The following is a 23,788-nucleotide window of genomic DNA, read 5'->3' as shown; positions in this document are numbered from 1 at the left end:
CTGTACTCTCTGAGAAAAGAGAGAATTTTAATGTCATCCTGGACCCCTCTTTGAATTTTAATAAACGGGTCAGAAGCATTGGGATTGGCAGCTTTTGTCAGTTCAGAACTATCACCCATTTGAAACTGATTTTATCTCAGAAGGATCTGGAAATTATTATCTATGCTTTTATTAGCTTGCAGCTGGACTTTTATAATTATCTGAAAATGTAGTTGACACAATCCACCCTTACATGATTGCAGTTATCATCCTGATTGTCACTCATTTGCATTGGTACTCAGTGAAATACAGAACTCCACAATACATTACCGACATGCTAACTCAGTTTTCTGCCCACAGACCACTCACACTCAACTCAAAACCTTGCTCTGGAACAGTCGCCTATCCCACTATTTCAAATCTAAATTAAAGACTCACCTTATTTCCCTTACTTTTAGTCATTCCTGAACCTGCCAGTCATGTCCAATCTTATTTTATTTAGTTTTTTTTTCGTCACTGCTGTTTTGTTTTGATCAGTTGACTGATTTCACTTAGTTTTTTTCTTTTGTGTTGTTATGATTTGTTTTATCATTCTACCTTGTTTTTAATTATCCAATATGCTTTACCATGGCTATCCTGTTCATATGGTTGTTTTTCACATGTGCTCATACTTGTGTTTTCTTTGATTCTTGTCAGTTCCTTCATGTACTTCTGTGCACTGACAGATGGTATTACTCCGCCAAGGAGGCGGAGCCTCGGCAGAGTTATGTGACGATCGGCATTGGTTTGTCTGTCTGTCTGTTAGCAACATTACTCAAAAATGGATTTGGATGAAATTTTCAGGGAAGGTCAGAAATTACACAAAGACCAAGTGATTAGATTTTGCATGATATGATGTGGCTTATAGTCTGGATCGATGGATTTGTTAAAGATTCCAGCTGTTGGAAATGATACAACGACTGAGTAGCCTAGGCAGAATACTGCATTCTCTGAGTGCTTTTCTAGTTAACTTTGTGCCTTCTCTCTGCTGCAGTTTGGTTTTTGTCATCTCTGTCCTCTCTTTCTGTACCTCTCTGCAGGTATTTCTGGCTGTGGATTTGATCTGCAGCTGCTGATTCCACCAACTTGTTCAGAGTTTATGTTCACTTGTTTGTTGTTGGTTTGTCTCTGTTTTCCTTTTCTCTCTCCTTTACCCTCACCCCACACGGTCAAGGCAGATGGTCGCCTTCATGAACCTGGCTCTGCTGGGGGTGTCTTCCTTTTCAATAGTAGATGTTCCTCAGCACTGTCACCAATATGCTGCTTATTATGAATCTTTGAATTCATTTTCTATGTGTTGACGTACATAACATTGTACATCCTTAACATTATCATGTAAGTTAGTTGGGTTAACTTGAGTTATACAGGGTGTCCCTAAAGTCTGGACACATAGGATATCTCATCAACTATATATTTTTGCCTCCACAGATTAAATATGGCTTTGTCGAAAGAAGAAATAGTTGAACTGGTACTTCTCAGTGGACATGCAGGATGGACATATCGAAAAATAGGGTTAGGGAAGTGATTTTTTGGGGCTAGCATGAATTTTAGCCATGATCAATTCTTTAGTTTCGGCTGATACATTTGGTCATCCAGAACGGGGTTTGTCCATGACACTGCCTGTTTCTTTAAACTTTTTAACTACCTTCGCCACCATGGAAAAGCCAAGTGGAATCCTCCTTGGATGACATGCATTAAATTCATCTTTTGATATGTTCATCTTTCACATCCACTGAGAAATACCAGTTCAACTCTTTCTTATTTCAACAAAGCCATATTTAATCTTTGGAGGCAAAAAATTATAGTTAATAAGATTTCCTGTGTCCAGACTTCAGGGACACCCTGTATATAACATTGTAGAATCTAAATATTCAATTTGCTGAAATATTTTTTAGGTGCCATTTAAATTACACAGGTACACTTACACTTATAATAAATAACACTGTAGAGTCTTAGCCTTGATATTTAAATAAACTTAATATTTGTTGGGTATATTTGCAACTGCAGTCATAGTCTTCTTTTGAAAAGCACCTTGGCTCAACGGCTGTTGTTTTATACATGTCAAGTAAATGGCTTGACTTGACTTTTATGGCATTCTGTTAAATTCAGTTCTTTGAGGTATGTTGGTTTGCCTTTACAAGGAAAAAGGGAGCGTATCTAGCTCTATTTCATTTGATAAAGATTTAGATTTTCAAAATAAAAAATATTGAAACAAAACATGCCTCAGGTTTCCTCTGAGGCATTCTTTTCAACTGCACACTTTCCACAACTGATGTTTAAAACTATTTCTGAATTTTGTAATGATCACTGCGGTGATGTTTTTCTGTTCACTGGCTATACATAAATATAACCACTACTGTGTGCCATAAACAGCAGAAATCTTGAGTTTTGGATAAAGCAAGAACATAAGCTCGGAGACACTTATTTAATAGTAAGAAGAAAGCTAATGCTGATAAAATTTACAGAGCGTTGAAATTTACAGGTGAGCTCAAGATCACTAACTAAGCAAATCAGGTAACAAGCAGACCCTCAGAGTGCTCAGAGTTTACTGTAGGACAATGGATTTTGTTTCAAATTACAGAATATCCACCTGAAAATGATTGAGTAAAATGATTAGGGCCTTGAGATGAAGCTTGCATTGTTACAGTACCTGATTCTGACGCTCTATCTTGTAGTAATATTTGTCTACTAATTAAAAGTGATATAATTTCCAAAGTGTATGCAAGAAATGGTAAGACAACAGACAGCTTGTGAACTACAGACCATCTTCTCTATATTGAACAGTGTGTTGTACACATGTGTATAGACGCTGATTGTTACCTCCATGCCGGCTGGGCCTGCCTGTCTTCCTCTGGAGGGTCTCCATCTGACACAAAGCAGGGGATGGTGTACTCTCTGTAGCGTCGACTGAAAGAGTACAACAGGGAGGCCTTTGCCTCCTCATAGTGCTCGGACCTTGAAAAGAAAAGATTTGCCATTAATGAAGTAAAAAAACTGAATCCTCTTTATCATTTCATTACGATTCTTAAGGTCCAATGAGATCATACTATCTATGGTGTGATCAGTGCAAGCTACAAGAAAATGGAATACTGAAGAAATCGGTGGACGAAGAGGGAATGTACAAGTAACAGCTTTGAGTGCAATTTATATTTTAGCATGCTGTTGGATCTCAGATTCCTTCACAAAATTATTAATTGGGGTTAGCCTACTTTCCTAAAAAAAAAAAAAACAGGCTTTCAGGGAGAATGTGAAAGAAATTTCGGGAAAGAATAATTCATTCTCTTTTGGCAATACTACTCTTTTATTGTATTTATTTATGGATATTTACTTCATTGGCATTTAAGTCTAGCAAACTGCACATGTTTGATGACTATAAGTAACTACTCTCTGTGAAAAGGAAACTTACCCCGGCTGTATATTTGCAGGATCTGGTGATTCAGGTAGTTTGTCTGTCTTTGGGTCATTGGACATCTTGCTGTTCTTGGGATTCACAGATGCCTTCTTCCCTTTACTGGGTTCCACCTGGATCTTTTTTTGAGTCTTAAAACACACGCGAATGATGCATTTAAACAAAAGTAAGACAAATAATGTGGCTATATACAGTGTAAACACCAGTATGGTTCTGAAAATAAAAAAAATTGCAAGCTGCTAAAGATGTGATCACATTAAAAATTCCTGGCAGTAGCAAAAGGTGAGTGTAGTAGGGAGGTGGGCGTGCAGTTGTACCTCAGTATGCTTGTTTCTCTCCAGCTCCTTCTCACGGAGCAACTTGGCTCGGTGAAGGCGATGCAGTGCCTCTTCTTTGATCTCCTTGTCCAACAGTCTGGGACTAAATATCACCTGGACTAGACATCTCTAAGACAGAGAAGAGACAGTATTGTGTTGATTTGTTTGTTTGGTATACGTTGACAGTTTTTTATGTAAATCTTCACTGCATATTATGATGTGGAAGTTTAAATTAGCTTTGGGCAGTATCTTATTTTGGGGTTTCTCTGGTGTGAAATAACTCAAGTGGACTTAGGAGGATAATCCCTCTGTTTTCCAATTGCAGACTATTTACTGAATTCTCCCAGTGGGCCTCTGTTTTACACACACACACGCACACACACCGACAGACACACACAGACAGACACACGCACACAAATTAATATGAAATGGATTAATTTTTTCTGTATAGAGCGTCTGGAGAAAGGTGTTCCACTGCCAGCTGATTGAAAGTAGGTACTTTAAATTCAACTGTCACAAGCAGTAATGATAATCTGCTAAGATTGCCAAAATATGGTGAAACATAAATTAACATGAAGAGTCACTGCTTTTTGTCTTATGTACTAAAAATACTGCAAAAAAAGTGTTCAGTCAGTTCCACTAGGTTTCCAGCAGAGTGCATCATTACACTACGGAGCTATTTGTCGTGACCCAGCAGCAGCTACGATGGCTGTGCGTCTCACTGTAGTTGTGAATAACTGTATTGAGCTGAATTGTGGATGAAAGATTTTCTCCGAGATCCATCATTATGTCCTGATTGCAAATGATCATAACAAACAAAAAAAAAAATAATGACATCCTAGTCCCAGGATTGGTTTTCTCATACAGAGAAACAAAAGGTTACATTCAGAAGCTTAACTCATACAATTCTAATTAAAGCTCAAATGAGATGTTGACATATAAATGATCACATTCCTTACCAAACAAGTTTACCTAATGCAGATTAATCTATAAGATCTAGGTATATCTCTGTATTCTATAGTATAATAGAGTTGCAAATCTGGTGTCTGTGGCAACATTCCATACCCTACACTGATAGTGATGTGTTTTATGCCAGCCAGCAATGATTAGTTTGCAATAGGGCTGAATGATTTGGAAAAAATATGTTATGCCGATACTTCTGACAGACATTGCAATTATAGTTTGAAATATAAGTTTTTAAAGTCAGGCCTCAGGTCAATATTTACTGTGCCTTAGATTTAAATCATGCCATGGAGCGTTATTATATGAGATACCATCAAAAGCAAGACTGGCACACAAGGAGGAAGCTGTGTATTGTTAAAAGGTGTGCGATAAATGGGCAACAAAAAAAAAAAAAACTGAAATGCAATTGTACTATTAGTCTCGTTTAATTGCCACATCTTGCATATCCTAAATTGCAGCCTTTGCTAACTGCATTGTTTCAATCCGATTTTGATTTGAAATTAACCGTTCAGCTGAAGGTTGCCAGAGGGTTTACCAGAGCTGCAATGGGGAGCAAGTGTAGTGTTGGAGGTAGAGTAGGTGACAGCAACTAGGACTATGTTGGAGTTTATCAGCATCCAAGGAAAGTTTCTGATGCTCCAGATAAAAAAGAAACTTGCTGTTCAGAGGAAGGATTACAAGGTAAAAAAGGAAGTAATCTATGGCGATGACATAAGCATATGTCAACAGCGTTTGTGTAATTATTGTGACTGCAGGGTTGAGTTTACAAATAGAACTAAGATTTGCATTATTATGTTTTTAGTAACAGGTGCTATGGAAAGACATTAGCAATGTATAAAATATTAAACACAATCTCTGGATCTTGATATCCAGAAGATTACTATAACTATTAAAACTGAAAAAGGGGTTCAATTCGTCCTGATGAAAAATGCGAAAAATATGTTTGATTTGACCAGATTTTAAAGCATGTAATAAAGTATAGTATAGTATTTCACTCAGTAAAGTTGAGGGGGCCATGACAGACACAAAAAAGAATGATCTAATTCAATGAAAGTCACAAATTCTGACTTTTAGCCTCCTGTATAGGTCCTTTCCCTTTGTGCATGAAATTTCACTCTTGGAAATCTAGTGGTCTGAAAATAAATCTTACCCTATTCAGAAAATAAGCATTCTAGACTTTCCCAGAGTTTTTTTTTGCTAGATGCTATGATCGTCATCAGCTGATAGCTTCTAACCACAATGCAATGCGTTTAGAAAAAGGTATTAAATAGAACAGTTGAACATTGTTGTTGCATTGATGTTGAAAACACGATTTTGTCTGCATGGTATAGCTTTGTAGTATCCAACCCCAAGGAATTGTCAAAGCTCTTTCAGAGCTAGAGAAGGCATTGTACAGTTGTTTTTATTCCTCCAGACAAGTAATTGACTCTTCAAGTGTAAAACTAGTGGAGTGCCCTTTAAAATAACTGTGAATATAAGAGGTGCGTTACTTCACCTCTCCGGGGAGAAGCCGTCCTGCAAGTGGAGTGATGGTGATGTCGGAATTCTCTGGTAGGACAAAGGAAAACAGCCTGTGGACTGCAGGAGCCATGTTGACTTTGCCCACTGGTTGTTTGGATTGGAACCGGTCAGTGTGATGGTTGATCAGGTAAACTGTGGCAGTGGCGTGGTCACCTACTGCTGTGTCCCCAAACTGGACCAGGGAATGGGAGAGCTCCAGTGGTGGGTGGACGCCCACTGCTTGGCAAGGCAGCAGAAAATCTCTGATGACAACAGAAAGCAACAAGTTATTAGTCAATTAATGTTAGATGTAATCAAATAAACTGAATCATATCCATCATATAAGGTGTGGTGTCATGGATGAAACCAAGCCCCATCATTAAAATCAAAGCCCTACAAATCAACAAATCCATTTACAATACATGACCTTTATTTACATGCAGCGTAGGATTACACATTAACCTGTTAATTCCAGACTTGCAGTTGAGTTGGAAGTGGTATTTTTTGGCCATTTTAGCGCTGAAAATCAGATCAATCTCCAGAGTTTCTTGTGGAAGCAGAGTACCAAATCCATCATTGGGCTCGATCTCAATAAACTGTAGTTTGAGAAAAGATAAACATTTTTCAATGGCATTTATTACTAAACTCTAATTGCCTAAATTTCTGACTAAATTTTATAACCCTGAAGATTTTCTGGAAATCAAACTCAGATTTTGACACATTTGTGGTAGACATTCTTTCTGCAATAATCACTGATTGTATTTAGTGATTTTTATTTATATACTCTATTGATCCCACCTGGGGAAATACTCTTTTCGTATATTCCTAACCCTAATCAACCATTATCTCTTTTTATACATAATAGCTTTAATTGGTGGCAGTGGAATCCACCATTTCTTCACACTGAATTCAGATTGCAGACTCACAGGAAACAATTGATCAACTGGATGAATTTCATTCCTCTGTTTAAAATTTGTTTTTTGGGGTATACTAGAAATGTTCAAAATACACAGTATTTTTATTTTATTATTTTTTTATTCTTATGTTATTGCTTAAGTACTTATATTTTACCCTCTGTACTGATGCAGGTTTGTCCTGTAACCTAAGATCTATGAGTTCAGGCAGAGAGATGTGGTCCTCACAGAAGCAGCTCTAGTGAGAAAAAAAGGAGTGGATTGCTCATTTCTGCTCATGTCTTGTTTCAGGATGTGGCCAAATTAGCATCATGCAAATGTGTTACATGGTGACATAGATAAGGAACCGAAAGGAAAACCTGGATTTCAAACAAGGCATATCAGGCAGGTAAGAAGCAGAGGTATCTGTGGGAGAGAATAACTTCTTCTAGTATGGACTTTGAGCTTTGTACATTTGGAAACCTTTAGCATACACACTAAAGGAGAAAGAAAACCCCTCAAAAATATGGCCTCTCTAATGCTCACTCTTTTTAATCTATATAATAGTTGTATTAAATTACTGTTGCAGTGCAAACTGAACAATTCCCATGTAAGTCTCCTACACATCTAACATTATATAGAAAGACAACACTACCTAAAGCATTGCTTCTAGTAACTTATATTTTATCCATGTCACTGTAATTCACAAATACAGAAACATTTAATACAGGAGAAGGCATTCATGGTATTCATGCAGTACCTCTGGGACACCCACAAAGCCAAAGTCTTGTGGTAAGAGGGATATATTGGTCAGACGAATGCTACTCTTGACCGACTGGTAAATGGAACAGTAGCCAAAGTCCACCTCAGTCTGGTCAAACTGCAGGTCTGAAGAGGTCACAACTGCTTGGACTGTGAAATGGGCAGGCTGCACCTGCACAAACATCAAGCATCTTCACACATTTTTTTTCTTAATAGGGGTACATTTTCATAAACAGTAATGAACAGTAAAGAAAACTGTTTCCTTCATAGATACATATGCCTCTTTGTCATTTAAATATACAACAATCCTTTTGATCTGGATTCTTTTGGCTTAATTTTACCATCACAATAATGTTATCCTGTCTCAGGACAGTTTGATTTATCAAACAGAAATTGAGTGGGTGTCCTAAAATCTCTGATTCTGGTATAATTTGTTAATCTTAATTATGCATTTCAATATTCTGAAAGGGTTGCACAGTAGCTCAGTGGTTAGCACTGTCGCCTCACAGCTAGAAGATCCCTGGCTTGCTGCCCAGCCTGGGCCTGGGATCTATCTGTGTGGAGTTTGCATGTTCTCCCTGTGCCTGCGTGGGTTTTCACTGGGCTCTCCGCCTTCCTCCAGTCCAAAGATATGCTGAGGTGAATTGGTGATTCTAAATTGTCCGTAGGTGTGAATGTGAGTGTGATTGTTTGTCTCTTTGTGTAGTCCTGTGATAGACTGGTGACCTGTCCAGGGAGTCCCCTGCCTTCATCCTAAATCACCCCCACCACCACCACCCACCACCATCCCACCCACGACCCTAATGACGATTAAGCGGTGTGTAGATAATGGAAAATGGAAAAAAGGGAAAAACATGAGTACATTATGGACGAAAGTTGTTTTTTCTTTTCTTTAAACATGCCTTCTGACGTCTGTGATTTCACTTATACAAACATATTTGCACTTCAAAATTCCTGTTAAACTTTAGGATCCTCGCTGAAATAGAACAATGCATTTAAGCAACTAGTCACACTTGATCACTAAATAGCCACAAGATAAAACAGAGTTTTGGCTCAAAGTGAGTTTTAGAAATGGAAATCTCAGCACTAACCCAACTAACTTCTTTTCAGTGATATCCCCTCTGTTCCCTTGGCTGCTGTTTTGTTTTCTTAAGAAGGACATGTACAGTACATTTACTGGAGACTATTTAAAGCAGAGAATTAATACACATTTCATGCTTCAGTGAATATTTATGGAGGCAGGATGATGAGTTTGGGACTGACTCAAAATAAACTGCTGTGGCCATGTTCACGGTAATGAATCAACATGTCACCCAGTGCAACAATGAGGTTCAACATTGTGCTGTTAATAGTTTTTGGTGAACAATTGAACACTGTAACATAGAAGAATAAGCTACACCAGTCTTTAGCAATGCAGTTAACACTTTAAAACCTCAATTCATTGTGGCTTTGGTCCTTTCACTGAGTTTGCTGACAATCAGAAAAACATTGCCAGCCTTATCCTTTAACAGTCCTGTACGGCATGCTACTAGACTAGAAAAGTAAGCTCTATAAGCAGCTAATCTCGTGATTTCATCAGCAGTGTTTGGTTTACTTTCCCCCCCGAGGAGACGTTTTTTTGAGTTATGTCAGTGTTGAGCAGATGAGCTTGTTTAATGGTCTCTGTACCTTTGCTTTCCAGGCTGCTGGTGTGTATAGTGACAGAAGCTGGTGTGTATGAACATGTATGTGTTTTCATGGTTTAATGCCAGGAGCTCAGGATGTGGGGCTGGGGGCAACAGCTTTGATGCTTCACAGGAACATCCTGATTTTCTCTTTGGCTCCTAGTCAGGACCCAGAGTCCTCTCCTTGTCCTTGTAAAGACTAGAGGGAATAGTGGCTGGTTGGGGAGGGAGAGCAAGGTGACAATTTGGCAAGGGGACTGACCAGATTTAGATTTACTGAAAAAGAGAACTGGCAACACTGCAACACAAATGTCTAAGCAGCTGCTCTGTGTTTTTTTTTTTAGTAAAGACTGCTGCTGATGAGTTGAAGGAATACACTTCAAAGACTTTCTAATGGACTGAACTTGAGAAAAAGGATATTTAGATTTGAGCCTCTTGTGAGAAATAAGACTGAACAGCCAATCATGCCTTTGTAAGTGTTCTTTGCATTGAACTCAATATGCAGTAAGTGTATTGAATGACATGATAGTACAATATGTACTACAAATGTCATAAGCCAATGTAACATAATAAAAACTCATTGTATGTATAGCTTACAATCAATTGTGACTAAAAGTACAGTTTTGGCTATAACAGAAAATTACTAGTAGATGTTATAATAGAGATGAAATTCATATATTTGATGCCAGAATGGATGTACTACTAAGTGCTGTAAATGTAAAGTAACCAGAAGTGGAAATATGTTTTTTATTCTTCCTTTCAAGGGACTAATTCTGAGTATCCCAGTTACATATGTATTTCTGCAGTATCATAGTATCTGAAACCTGAGGAATGTACTATGAAGCAGGCTTTATGGTTCGTGAGGTAAATTCAGGTTTAACCCTGGATTTTCAGGATCACAAGGTGGTTAACTTCTGATTGGGATAAATCACCATGGTAACCTATGCGCTGCATACCCAACCTGCTGTGGAATAGATTATGTTCCAGATAACAGATCAACATGCTGACTGCTCAGGCATTTCAGAAAAAGGCATCACACTTCTTAGAAGCTCCTGTAGAGCTGGATGTGCAGGTAGTGAGAGGGTCTCTAAGAGATTTTTAGAGCTGCAAGTAATTTCAAAGTCATTCATTGTTCCATATGCTGATGCATAGAGATATAATCCTAAACAGAGACTGATTAAAACACTAACACGCTGAACTTGTTGACCTTAGAAGATTTGCAGTAAGCCCACTTGCTGCTTTGAATTATGTTTTAATATTTGTTGTTTACTTGCTCCCAAGACAGTTTCACACTGTCAGGGTTGCAGCTGAAAAAATGAGGCTAAAACAGTTATTCACACCATAAGAATATATCTATGCAACACATTCATTTACTTGAACACACAACGGTAATTATAGCCAGGTCTTGTGATAACTTCTATATTGACTAAGTTTCACACAGTCAGCATTTTTTTTGCCAGCTTTCATTCTTGCCCTAGCTGCACCAGCTGTATTGCTTTTAGCTTGTATATATACTAGGGCTGTAAAAATGATCACATTAACGTGGATTAATCCAGCACCATAATTAATCAGATTAAAACTTTTTTTAAAAACGCAATTAATGCATCTGCAGCGCAGAATGACTCAAAATCCCTGAAACAAGGCATTTCGGGTATTTTAAATTTGATGGGTCGCTTCTATTTTACCGGCGCAGCTTTTCCAGTGTTTACAGCATTAGTTTATCAGCTCAGGAAACACACAGACCAATTAGGTACAAGTTCAGCCATCCCATGTGACGCTACTCAGCCAATGAATTGGTGTCTGCATTCCAGTCTAAACATCCAGCTGAGTTCAGAAAACAGATGAGGGACAGACGAGAGGAGGACGGACAAAAAGATAAACAAGAAATGCATTCAGAGAGTTCAGTGCTCCGCCAAGACTGTTCATTCCTCAATTTGTGTATTCAGAAATCATGGCAACATAGAATCTGGTCATTTAATATAGTGTTAACCATTCCTGCTCAGCTGCCCGACCGTGGTCAGAAAGCACAGGGGAAGTCAGTTCTCCAGGGCCGATATATATATATATATATATATATATATATATATATATATATATATATATATATATATATATATATATATATATATATATATATATATATATATATATATATATATATATATATATATATATATATATATACATATACATATACACATAAACAGTGGCACGGCATCACTGTAACTTTGACAACAACTGAAAGCTACGTCAGCTGCCTGCAGAAGATCACATGATTGCGATCCTACAACAAATCAACTGTTGTGGACTTATCAGGACTCATCCATTGGAAATGATACAAGGAACAATTGATTAAATTTTGAGGGTGTTTCAGAGTCCCATCAATTCCAGCTGCCCGCTACATATTTAGGTCATGCAATCCGGTATCCGTACATAACGTACACATGCATAGCACACGCCTGTGCTCAGCGCAAAGTCATTTTGTTTGTGGGTACATCTATATTAAATGGCCATATTCTGTGTTGCTGTGATTTCTGATCATCAATGACTAAGAAAAAAATACTGCATTCGTACAAAAATATGCCGCATTTCTGACAATGCCAAATGGGGGAATGAACAGCCTTGGTGGAGTACTGTGCTCTCTGAGTGCTTTTGTTGTTGTGAATGCAGTGTTAGGTTCACTGAAGCCAGATAATGAAAAGATATCATGGGTATGTTGAACAATGCTTTGTAGTGCAGGCTGCTGGATGAGTCTTTATCCCATTTTTTTTTGAAACTTCAATATACCAACTATACAAAAGAAACAAGGATACACGTGATCCAGGTTTCTGAACCTGTGCAGGTGCAGCTTGTGCAGGTGCAGCTAAATTACAGAAATAAAACCCTCTCACTTTCTGTGCAGTGAGGGAACACTGTACTGTACTGTACTGTACTATACTGTATGTACTGTATGTTAAATTGTATGAGAAGGTACTATGAAATTGCTTTCTGTTTCCAGTATGAGATTGTACAACATGAAATGCAATACAAAACAATTACATCAGCAAATCAATCATTCAATTAATACATTTGCTAAATTTAGCACACAAGAAGTTCTCCATGGTAACACAAAAGAATAGATACATTTGTTCCCTGGTTTGTCGGTTTGAGCTACAGGAGACATTTTCAGTAAAACAGTATGGAATAACCTTTATGCTTGGCTTATTAGCTAACTGGGCCTTGGGGGCGGGAGATAATTTTAGCTTGTTTCCAGCAAAATAGGTTACAACCTTCAGTGGCTCTGCTTCTGTTTAGGACAAAGTAGGACACAAGCAAGGAACTGTACAATAAGTATACTGCTTTTAGGATCATAGGGATGTTTACTGTAAATAATACATGTGGCATATGAAGGCACACAGCATATAATATAATACAAACCTGGTCTGCCACTTGCACTGCCATTGGAACCTCCAGAACTCCTGTATCGCTATCAAAAAACTTCTTGGCATCTGTGGCTAGGGAACGTCTGTGAAAGGGCAAAAAGAGGGTAGTGTGAAAACATACATTTCTGTGCACCCTTTAATAAAAACAGGTTAATTTTCATGTACAGGAGCAGAACAAAGATACCAGCTGAGGGTTTCAAACAAACACGTAGCTGCAACAATGACTTTAACAAACATTTTTGTTCAGATACATGACTGTCAAAGCCACAAGCCACTGTCCAGCTTTTCAAAGAAAGATAAATTCAGACCCCGAAGACACCCTTACTTTACTTTAACCCACGACTGTAGGATTGGCTCGCCAGGAAAAGCAGGAGAGAGATGTAGAGCGCGCCTCCACACTACTGTAGGTTGTAGCCATGGTGATGGGAGACGTAAGTATGATTCAAAGAGGACCAATAGTCATGCACAGGCTTATGTAAAACTCCAGTCCCTCAATAGCCCCGATGTCAAGAGCTGCTCTTGTGAAAACATACATACACACTGGATATATGTACGTATGTATAATTCATTATCATGTAAACAGTGGTCAAATGTCAAATACAGTTTGTGCCTTCTATCCACCCACCAACTCTCACTTTCTCTCTTCCTCTCCCAACATCATTTTCATTTCTTCCCTGCAATTCCTTTCTTCCTTTTCTCTCCTATCAGCTGTCTTCTCTTTCTTTCCCTCTTTACTCTTTTAATGCTTGTTGAAGGCTGCAGAGCTAATGCTGTAAATGTCAGTGGTTTTAAGGCTCTCCAGATGTCAGTGTATTTTTTTTCAGTGTGCTAAAACCAAGTCTTGCCTTAAACAAATTTGTCAGCTTCAGATTTGAGGACAGGTTAGTGTTTTGTACTTTTAAGACCTCCAAGCTGCATGCAACTGCTGTAAACATGTTGTTTTACAGCAGCACCTTTCATGACTCAAAGCCAGAAAGGTAATTTCCTCAGTCATCAAAATTAAATCTCTGCATTTACAAAGTAATTTTTTCCCCTCTAGAGCTTGACCAATGAGCGCAGAGGGTGTATTTAAGGAAGCACTCTTGTTCTGCCTGCTAATAGAATCGCTGCTGGAGAGTCACTCTTGAAATAGCTTGGCAGGGCAGAGTGGAAAAGCCTGGTGGGGCGTCGCCAGGCCCATATGCTCGGGAGAATTTTGTGGATGGATGGTGTTTCAGATTTGTCAGTGTCCTGCACAGATTTACTTGTGTACTTTTCCTCTCTGTAGCCAGATTATCCAAAGTCCGAAAGTAATTCTCCTCCACAGTCTTTAATGATACTTCCGAGACCAGTTGAGGACACTGTAAATAGTTATTCTAACTTTTGAGCTGCAATGCATATGTATTTCACTACAGAAATAACTGAGCAAAACAGAATCCACTTTATTCTTTTGCATAACTCTTTCTAAAAAAAAAACAGCACAATCCAAGAAGTGGTAATCATGATGACCATCTATAATCCATGATGTAAGGCTGAATAAACTCAAGAGACAGATTTATCAGGAGACTTTAACAGCTTAGGATTTCAGGATTGTGCTCCCTTTTACCTGATGGGAGCAAAAACAATATATTTATAATATATACATTGCTTTCCAGTGTGGACTCTTGCTTGGATTTCATTTCACCATTAAAAAAAGTGATTATGAAAAGGATTACAAAACGGATTAAGAGGCTTAAGGATTTTTCAATATGGGAAAATGGATGGGCAGAAATTACAGGAAATGACCATGAGAGAAATCTTAAAAGTCATGTTAACCAAACAGGTTATTTTGTTTGTTTTGTTTACTTGCAATCTGTTGCATCATTAAAGTTTCTGACACTGACGTGAGTGGTGTATAAGCAGTTAGAGTACTGGTTGAGCTGTTCAGTGTAATCTGTAGTTAATCATTCTTGTAATCTCCCTTTTATCAGCTGGAACTGTCATGGGAGGACCCATTGCAGGCTCTTCAGAGATTACACCTAAAACCACTCATTCAAGCAATCCTGTTTTAATGATCCTGTTGTCAGGTTGACACAGAAAAAAAAGGACAGAAATTTTCTTACGGTCTTTTTGATTGAAATTCTCCACATGCAGAATTGACCATGACACTCGACTTATGATTTTCAAAACTATGTGTATTCCTATTCTTTGGAAAGTGTTGAAGCCAGAATTCCATGACTGAGGGAGGCAGGTCACATTGCTAGGTAATACAGCTCACACCTAACACATAAATATGGAAATTTGAAAGGTCTCTAGTTTCTTCATCTGGGTTAGCTGTTTCACCAATTTGGAGAAACAACTGACAATTAATTAAAATCCCTCTCTAGGCATCGATTAAACCCCTAAACACTCAGTGTATCAAAGATGCATATTTACAAGAAAATAATCCATTCCTGCCTTAAAATGGCTTAGATGTAATTTTACACCATTGCCTTCTTTAGAACGTGCAGATCTATGAAGCCCTCACCTGTTTCTGCACTTATCCCTTGGCCACTCGTTGCAATTCAAGCGCACCAGCTCACCTACGACTTTGCTCAAATCCTGTAAAACTACTCTGTGCTTCAAAATGGCAAGTCCTAATACTGGAGTACTTCATGTAACCGGAAACCGATTCTAAAGAAGAACGATGATACACAGAATGCCTCATCCAGCAAGTTGACAGGATTGATTTGTTCCTTGTTACCCAGGAAGTCTGTATCTGTGTTTTTGAGACAGTCATCAGTACACTGCAGTTTCAACAAAAATTGAAAATCCCGCCAAGGTGTTGATTGCTTTTTACAGCCATTATGTGTCTTCCAGCATATATAAAACACCATGTGGACATGTTCATGAATCAACAGAGACTTTCATCTAAGGGGATCTTTAAGAATAAGAGCTGGAATAATCACCATCCTAAAGAGCTAGCTACCCTGCTATAGCCAAAACAAACAACAGCAACAACAACATGGATAAGACTAGCGAGTTGCACAGACTCTTGCTAGCCACAGAGTCACAAGTCACAGAAACAACAATACTTAAATCAGCATATTTCTTCAATCATTGTGAAAAACCTTTCCAAGAAACTGCTATGACAACTTCTGCAAAAATTGTTAAAATAAGAAAATCATTCTCTGCCAATCATAAATTGGGTAACAATAATTTAATTGAAAACAATGTCATACAGAATGAATGGCATGACACAAAATGCTATTTTAGTATCTCCTGCTGCTGTCCATCTGATTTCAAATGAGCAGCAGTCCTCTTAGCCGAACAGGATCACAAACATGTGAACCAGTGGCCTTGGTATTGTATAGAGGGGATTATGTAGTGTACCGAACAAAGCTGTGGATATCTTGAGGGAAGAGTGTGGGCTGCATGGTGACAAATGAAGGTGGAGGAAGACAAGCAGAGAGATGAGGCAAGGGAAATGATGTAGGCAGGTTGAGCGCAATCCTTTAGAGCAAGAAGCAAGAATGTGTTCACCCTCTCCCAAAAGCCTGTGGAGGGAAGGCAAGAAGCAAACACCTGTGTAAAGAATGAAAGCTGTGAGTCACTGCCGAATCCAGATTTAACAGTACATGATTGTGTGCGTGGATGAGACAGTGAGTGAAAGCAGTGCTGCTAATGAGGTTTGGAAATCCAATCACAGGCTCCGGCTGCAAGAATTGGCAGTGCCATTTTAAATGACACACTGCCACTGCATAAAACAATAAAAAACCTACCAAAAATCAACAGATTGGAAGGCAAGATCCAACCATGACAGAGATGACACATACAGGGACACAGCTTGCTGACGAGCTGGAAACATAATTATTTTCCATTGCCAGGCTGAATTGTGTGAATTTCCGTTGTGGGTGGTGGACACTCTTTCGCACCTTAGGGCATCTTCAGTAATGTTGGTCTTACTTTTTATAGGTTTAGCCATCATTTCGGTGTGTACTCACACTCATGTTGCCCCAGTTTGTGCTTTTTAGTCAAAATTATCAGTATGTTTAAATCAAAGAGCAAAGCCTTCATTTTTTTCTCAAAGATAAATCCCCAACTACCTAAAAACCCTGAAGGTTGTTTAACAAGACTTAGAGACTCCTTTGAAAGAATTCACAGAATCTCAAATTATAAAAATAGGCTAATGAAGGGAGATGGAGCCGCAATTCAGGTTATCAGAATATTGCTAGACTTATATTTTAGTCGTGTCACTATGTCCACATATCTTAGCAATCAACTTGGTGAGCTCAGTGTTATCATAATTGACAGAACTAGAACAAATTTTTCAAACCTACAAAATAAAATCCAAATTCTAATAAACTTTATTATCATCTAAGAACATCAGTGATACCAGTGAGGTCACAGGGAACTGGGTTTGATGTCTTAGGTTATGTAAGCAGAGCCAGGGCTGGCATATAAGCAGTGGTGGACGCATAGAGGGATGAGAATAGTTTGATAATAACAGAGAAAGGCAGAATGAATGTCGAGTTAGAGGAGAAGTGAAGGAGCACAGAGACAGAGGACTGCAGAAAGAGAGAAAACCCAGAGAAAGAAGTATAGTTAAGCACAGAGGTGAGAGGCCAAGAAAAAGAGAAGTATGTGTGAGAGAGTGGGAGAAACCAGCACAGAAGTGAAAGAGAGATCCAGAGAGAAAAAGTGTGATACAGAGAGAGTAGGGAGGGGGTGGAAGCTGTTAGTGCTTGTGTACGATGCACCATCTCAGCAGCAGCACAAGTAAAGCTGTACTCTAATCCTCGCATTAAAACCTCTGCTGATTCACTAAGGCAGATTAGTGACATTTTCCCACTTTCCTCTCTTGTCCCCCTACTGTACGATGACCAGCCATGTCCTTAACCTTTGTCATGGGCCAAGAAAATACCCACCTGTTATTTTTTCACCAATATCTTCTCAGCTATCATTAAACAATGCTGCTGAACTGTGAAGGGAAAAAAAAGAACGGGTGGGCAGAAGAATTCTAGCGCCCACGCCGTTTTTGCATTCTGCACGCCTCTCACATTTGCCCTGGGGTTCCCCTGTCCGCTCTCCTGGCATTCACACTGCAGTTCAACTCCTGCCTCTCCATCTAAATATAGAGTCTGTATTGTTGTTGAAAGAATTACCATGTCCTTCAAAGTCATTAGAAACCATTATCAGAAGCATTCATGGCTGTGCACTGACAGTACGGATGTGTTGAAGCAACTCTTTTATACCCACTGTCTATAGATTTTTGCATTTTGTGACCCTGTAAAACTCCACAGCTCACTTTCATCAAAAACTGAAGTCAACACATAAGCATTGATGTAAACCAGTGACTGATTTCACAGCAGACTAATAGTCCCTCATTTCTGAATACATCTACAGTCAGCTACCCTTTTGCTAGTCTCCCAAACCCAGATCCTTCTGTATCTCGTCATCATTCACTATAATGGGAAAAAACACACTGTGGCTTGTTAGTATTTCCATAAATTGATCGTAGCGGTACTGGGCAGAGCTAAGCAAAAGATGCAACAACTTGCACCCTCAAAGCAGTGATGAGTGGAATTGTTTGGGTAGAACATTTGCAAGCCAGAAGGTAAGCAATGCCATTAAAATTTTGAATTTAAATAATAATAATAATAATAATAATAATAATAATAATAATAATAATAATAATAATAATAATAATAATAATAATAATAATAATAATAATAATAATAATAATAATAACAACAACAACAACAATAATAACAGCAACAACAACAACAATAATAATAGCAAAATTTGACATTTTCAGTGTTGTAGGTTGCATCTCGGAGGTTGTTGCTGTTTCCATAGTGAAGGGGAGTTTGATTAAGGTAACACTTAGATAACAGAAGGAGAGGGAAAAGTAGTGGTAAATGTGCAGCCAATGGCAGCCTTATACCCATGATCTAAATCAAGTGAGTCCGACTGAACTACCCTTTTGTCAATGTAAAGACTGCTACTGATAGCTCCAAAATAGCTGTTTTTATATGGGCCTTGTTGTTGTATCTTAGATAACCGATTTTATTGACTATGATAACACTGTATTCACCAAATTAACTGCTGAGACCTAGGAGCACATTGCACAAGTCCAACAGGACATAAAACACAAGTTCTTGAATGGTAAGGACACAAAACACAAGTTGTTGAATGATAGCTACATTATCTAAGAACTTTATTAAAGGTAAAGACTTTTTAGGGTTAGAACTATTCTTTAAAGTTGGCCCTGGTGTAATAGTGGGTTGGTTTACTGCTCACTATTACCACCTATATCTGCTACAGCGAACCCAGAATACTTTGAGTGCAGTGTATACAACCTTCAGGAAAGCTGTAGGTCTCTGCTTTGTTGAAGAAGCAGACGCTGGTCACAAAATTGTAAGCCATCCTCAATATGTGCAACAAATCTCCTTTGGAGTGAAACAGTTTGCACTTTCATAGAAGGCTGATAGAATCTTAACAAGCTTAGTCTAAAATAAGATTATTGCTGCTCCAGTGATTCCATTATCATTGTATGCGCTGTGTGTCCTTCCTTACCTCGGCATGAACTTCAGCTGGGCATTAAAGCTTGATTGAGCCTGGATGAAGCCAGTCTTTGGTAGGATCTCCATGTGTTTCCTCATTTCCGGGCACACTTCAAAGGTCAGTTTCATAGCTGTGCTGGCTCTGTCATGTCAGGGACATCATTTCATTAGTTGAATGCCAACACATCAAGTGCATTCATGAAATAATGGGGTCATTCCATGCAACCTCTACAGTTATACATAATGCACAGGTGATAAGACGGGCAAAAATGCATGGGAACAGTGGAACCTGGCTTATGGGTGCAGACTAAAGTTCCACATCACCTGGAATCACATGCACTATAAATGTCTGCTCCCCTAATTCAAGATGCTTACTTTCCTAACACATACTTTCCAACATGAAGGGGACACTACTTGCTGCATTCCATGGTGTCTGATGTAAATCTCATCCCAACCGGTAGACAGCCACCCACCCTGAGTCTGGGTCTATTGAAGGTTTCTTTCTGGTGAAAGGGAGATTTTCTTCCACAGTTTCGCCAAGTGCTTGTTCAAGGCAGAATTATTTGGTTTCTCTCCATAATACTAGGCCTTGACCTTGGTATGTCAAGTGCCTTAAGATGGTTTATGTTATGATTTGGCAGGATAAAATAAACTGTATTGAATAGAAATCCTCTGTTGCAGATTCACTTAGTATTAGGCCGAGTCTAATGAGCTGTGTATGGTTAATTTCATAGCCTGTGGGTTTAGGTGTCTCAGGCTCCTCCTACACTAAATTCTTTTCCTTTACAACTCAGTTCAGTCGAAAAAAACAGAAGTAATGACAAAAATGATCTATTCCAGCAGCTTTATAATGGAAATCACAGGACAAACCTATTATCCCTCAACAACTCTGCAAGGACAGATAAAAGACTTTTGTTTGAGTGACACCAACAGAAATTGCCTTGTATGGAGTGATGTATCCCAAGTCCAAATCATTTAAGTGACCCATTTTCCAGGAGCTCCAACAGATGGTTGTGCCTGTGGCTACAAGCTTCAGTTATAGCTGAGATCCGTGATATAAATGGCTCTTCACCTTGGGAATTCTCCAACAAATCCAACCACAGCCCACACCTTCAAAAAATGATGACAGTACAAATATGCAGGAAAAAAAAGTTTGCTGGGGGTGATATGTATACAGTGATAGCATTTTGTAGTGTCTGCTTTCATCTTCAAAGCTACAAAGGTGAGCCATGAGTGGGATATGGTCAAACAGACTGAGGGACACTCCATTTGTCGATTCCCCTCTCAAATGAAATGACCCACTTTGAACAGTGAGGTCAACCAGATGGTTGTTTCCCCGAGGCAGGGACTCACAGGGACACTTAATGGATATTAAGTTGCTATCTTTATTCCAGCTAAATGATAACCTTTAAATCACTCTCGGAGGAATATTCATGATACATAATCATTTAGTGCAATTAGGCATTCAAATTAATAAGGGCATTTAGCTGATCCTGTCTCTTTTTGCAGGTGGACTGTGACCACTTTATTTCTGAAGCAATGTTTGATGATTTAAAGGTGATACATACAGTGATCCATGATGCTTCCTTCCTATGGATAATATGTATGTTTTATTGGTTGTAAAGTTACATATTAAAACAAATGCTGATTCCTGTAATACAGCAAAACAATTCTGTAAAGATATAGATGAGAGATTACATATAGATATACAGTCATTGGTCAATTTTATTTGCTAGTAAAACATTGGACCCCCTTTTGCCTTCAGAACTGCTTAAATTCTTGGTGTCACACTTTCAACAAGGTGTTGGAAACATTCCTCAGAGATTTTGGTCCATATCAACACTGTAAGCGCCATTTTATAAGGTTTATATGTTTCATGAATGATCAGTTTATGTATTCATTTTTTGATATATTCATGGATTTGTATTTTTTAGTTAAAAGGAAATGTTACATTTCATATGTATTAGATTCAATTTCATGGTTATTTACAAGAAAATCTGAGTGTATGCAGTTTTGCTGTAGAGGGCGCACTCGTGTTCTATTGTCATTGCCAACGAAGAAGACATTGTTGTTTGTTTGACTTGAATAAGAGAATAAATGATGGCTGATAGAGTTACACGGTCTTCGTGCCATGCTACCGTACCATACTCACGTGGTGCGATAGCGAAAGGCAGCACACACGTAAAAGATAAGTCTCTGTGTCGGTCATTCCAAAGAAGAGGTTAATGAAGAAAATGAAGAAAGCAACGAACCAAAGATTAGCCTCTACAGACATGATAGCATCACGCAGTTGTGGCAGATTTGTCGGATGCACATCCATGATGTGAATCTCTGGTTCCACCATATCCCAAAGGTGCTCTATTGGATTGAGACCTGGTGACTGTGGAGGCCATTGGAGTACAGTGAACTCATTGTCATGTTCAAACAACCAGTTTGAGATGATTTGAACTTTGTGACATGGTGCATTATCCTGCTGGAAGTAGCCATCAGAAGATGGGTACACTGTGTTCATAAAGGGATGCACACGGTCAGCAACAATACTCAGGTAGACTGTGGCATTTAAACAATGCTCAGTTGGTACAAAAGGGCCCGAAGTGTGCCAAGAAAATATCCCCCATACAGTTACATCACCACCACCACCAGCCTGTACTGTTGATACAAGGCAGGATGGATCCATGCTTTCATGTTGTTAATGTCAAATTCTGACCATCTGAATGTAGCACATGAAATCAAGACTCATCAGACCAGGCAACATTTTTCCAATCTTCCATTGTCCAACTTTGGTGAGTCTGTGTGAATTGTAGCCTCAGCTTCCTGTTCTTAGCTGACAGGAGTGGTACCTGGTGTGATCTTCTGCTGCTGTATCTTCTTCAAGGTTTGACGTGTTGTGCAATCAGAGATGGTATTCTGCATTCCTTGGTTGTAACGAGTGATTACTGTATTTAAGTTACTGTTGCCTTTCTATCATCTCCAACCAGTCTGCCCATTCTCCTCTGACCTCTCACATCAAAAAGGCATTTTTGTCCACACAACTGGATATTTTGTCTTTTTTTGGGCCATTCTCTGTAAACCTTGGAGATGGCTGTGTGTGAAAATCCCAGCAGATCAGCAGTTATCTGAAACACTCAGACCAGCCCATCTGGCACCAACAGCCATGCCACATTCAAAGTCATTTAAATCCCCTTTCTTCCCCATTCTGATGCTCGGTTTGAACTTCAGCAAGTTGTCTTGACCACGTCTACATGCCTAAATGCATTGAGTTGCAGCCATGTAATTGGCTGATTAGCTATTTATGTTAGCAAGCAATTGAACAGGTGTACCTAATAGAGTGGAGGGTGAGTGTATATCGACAATACCACTAAAAGAGATGCCATGTGAATACTAGAGTCTAGACTATAGGCCAAAATTATGTAAACATCTTGCCTACATACATTTTGGCTGGGGCTTTTTAAAAAATGGTTTAAACCTGGCCACCTAATTTCAATTTAGGGGAATTTTAGCACTATTAAATACAATGATATTGTACACAATGCTGTTTTCAAATTTGTGTTTGAATTTAAGTATGAAGAGCCTTGCTTCCTGTTTCAACATGACAATGGCCATGGGAACAAATCAAAGTTCATACTGAAACTGTTTTCTCAAATTGATGTGAAAGATCCTGACTGACCAGTACAGAGTCCTGATTACCACCCCATTAAATAGTGCAAAGTGCGAGCCGGGTCTAGTTGTCCAGTAGCAGTCACTACTGGACAACAACCGGTAGTAGTGAGCAGTGACACTAATGGTATTAGGGCTGAATGTCAGCAAACACCCGCATTGAGGTTACAAAACCTTATGGAAAACCCTCCCACAAGAATGGAGGCTGTTGCAGCAACAGATTAATACCCATGATTTTGAAATAGGTGTAATCTTTGGGTGTCTGCATTATTTTGATAATGCAGCCTAGTTCCTAAAAAAGTAGCAAGACCGTGGGTATTTCTTTTAACATGTTAGAAGAGCAAATGCAGCTAACAGCTTCTTCTCAAGTTAGGAAATGGTCCAGTGAGCTCATGTCTCTATCAAGAATAATGTAATGAAGAGAGACAGAACAACAACACAGCCTTTAACTGCTTTTGTAACACACAGAAACCCCAATGGGCTCTGTAAGGTAAAACAGTATCGTGGAGGACTTCAAAATTAGTGCAGACAAATCTCTCACTGTGGCCCTTTAGGGACTCCACAGTAATATTCCTATTTATTTTATTTATTCATTTATTTGATTGGAGACCATGCAATCAACATAGAACACAGCTGATGTATTACATATAGAGTGTATAGCATTAAGCTAATTTTCAACT

The 23,788-nt window shown here is 38.7% G+C and overlaps 1 protein-coding gene across 2 annotated transcripts in view; it reads right to left on the bottom strand.

Annotated features, from left to right (window-relative positions):
• Positions 1 to 23,788, bottom strand: part of cfap74 (cilia and flagella associated protein 74) — a 61,536-nt gene that overhangs the window by 7,904 nt on the left and 29,844 nt on the right. For both annotated transcript variants that reach the window (XM_035945569.2, XM_055012599.1), the window contains 8 exons: positions 19,465 to 19,593; positions 12,944 to 13,031; positions 7,861 to 8,034; positions 6,670 to 6,803; positions 6,203 to 6,470; positions 3,745 to 3,873; positions 3,425 to 3,558; positions 2,839 to 2,973 (listed from right to left, as the gene is read on the bottom strand). In XM_035945569.2, coding sequence (XP_035801462.2) covers positions 2,839 to 2,973; positions 3,425 to 3,558; positions 3,745 to 3,873; positions 6,203 to 6,470; positions 6,670 to 6,803; positions 7,861 to 8,034; positions 12,944 to 13,031; positions 19,465 to 19,593 — 1,191 coding nt within the window. The remainder of the gene's footprint in view (positions 1 to 2,838; positions 2,974 to 3,424; positions 3,559 to 3,744; positions 3,874 to 6,202; positions 6,471 to 6,669; positions 6,804 to 7,860; positions 8,035 to 12,943; positions 13,032 to 19,464; positions 19,594 to 23,788) is intronic.

This window comes from Amphiprion ocellaris, chromosome 8, assembly GCF_022539595.1.
Source record: "Amphiprion ocellaris isolate individual 3 ecotype Okinawa chromosome 8, ASM2253959v1, whole genome shotgun sequence".
Classification (NCBI taxonomy): Eukaryota; Metazoa; Chordata; class Actinopteri; family Pomacentridae; genus Amphiprion; species Amphiprion ocellaris.
This window is presented reverse-complemented; position numbering and strand designations above follow the sequence as displayed.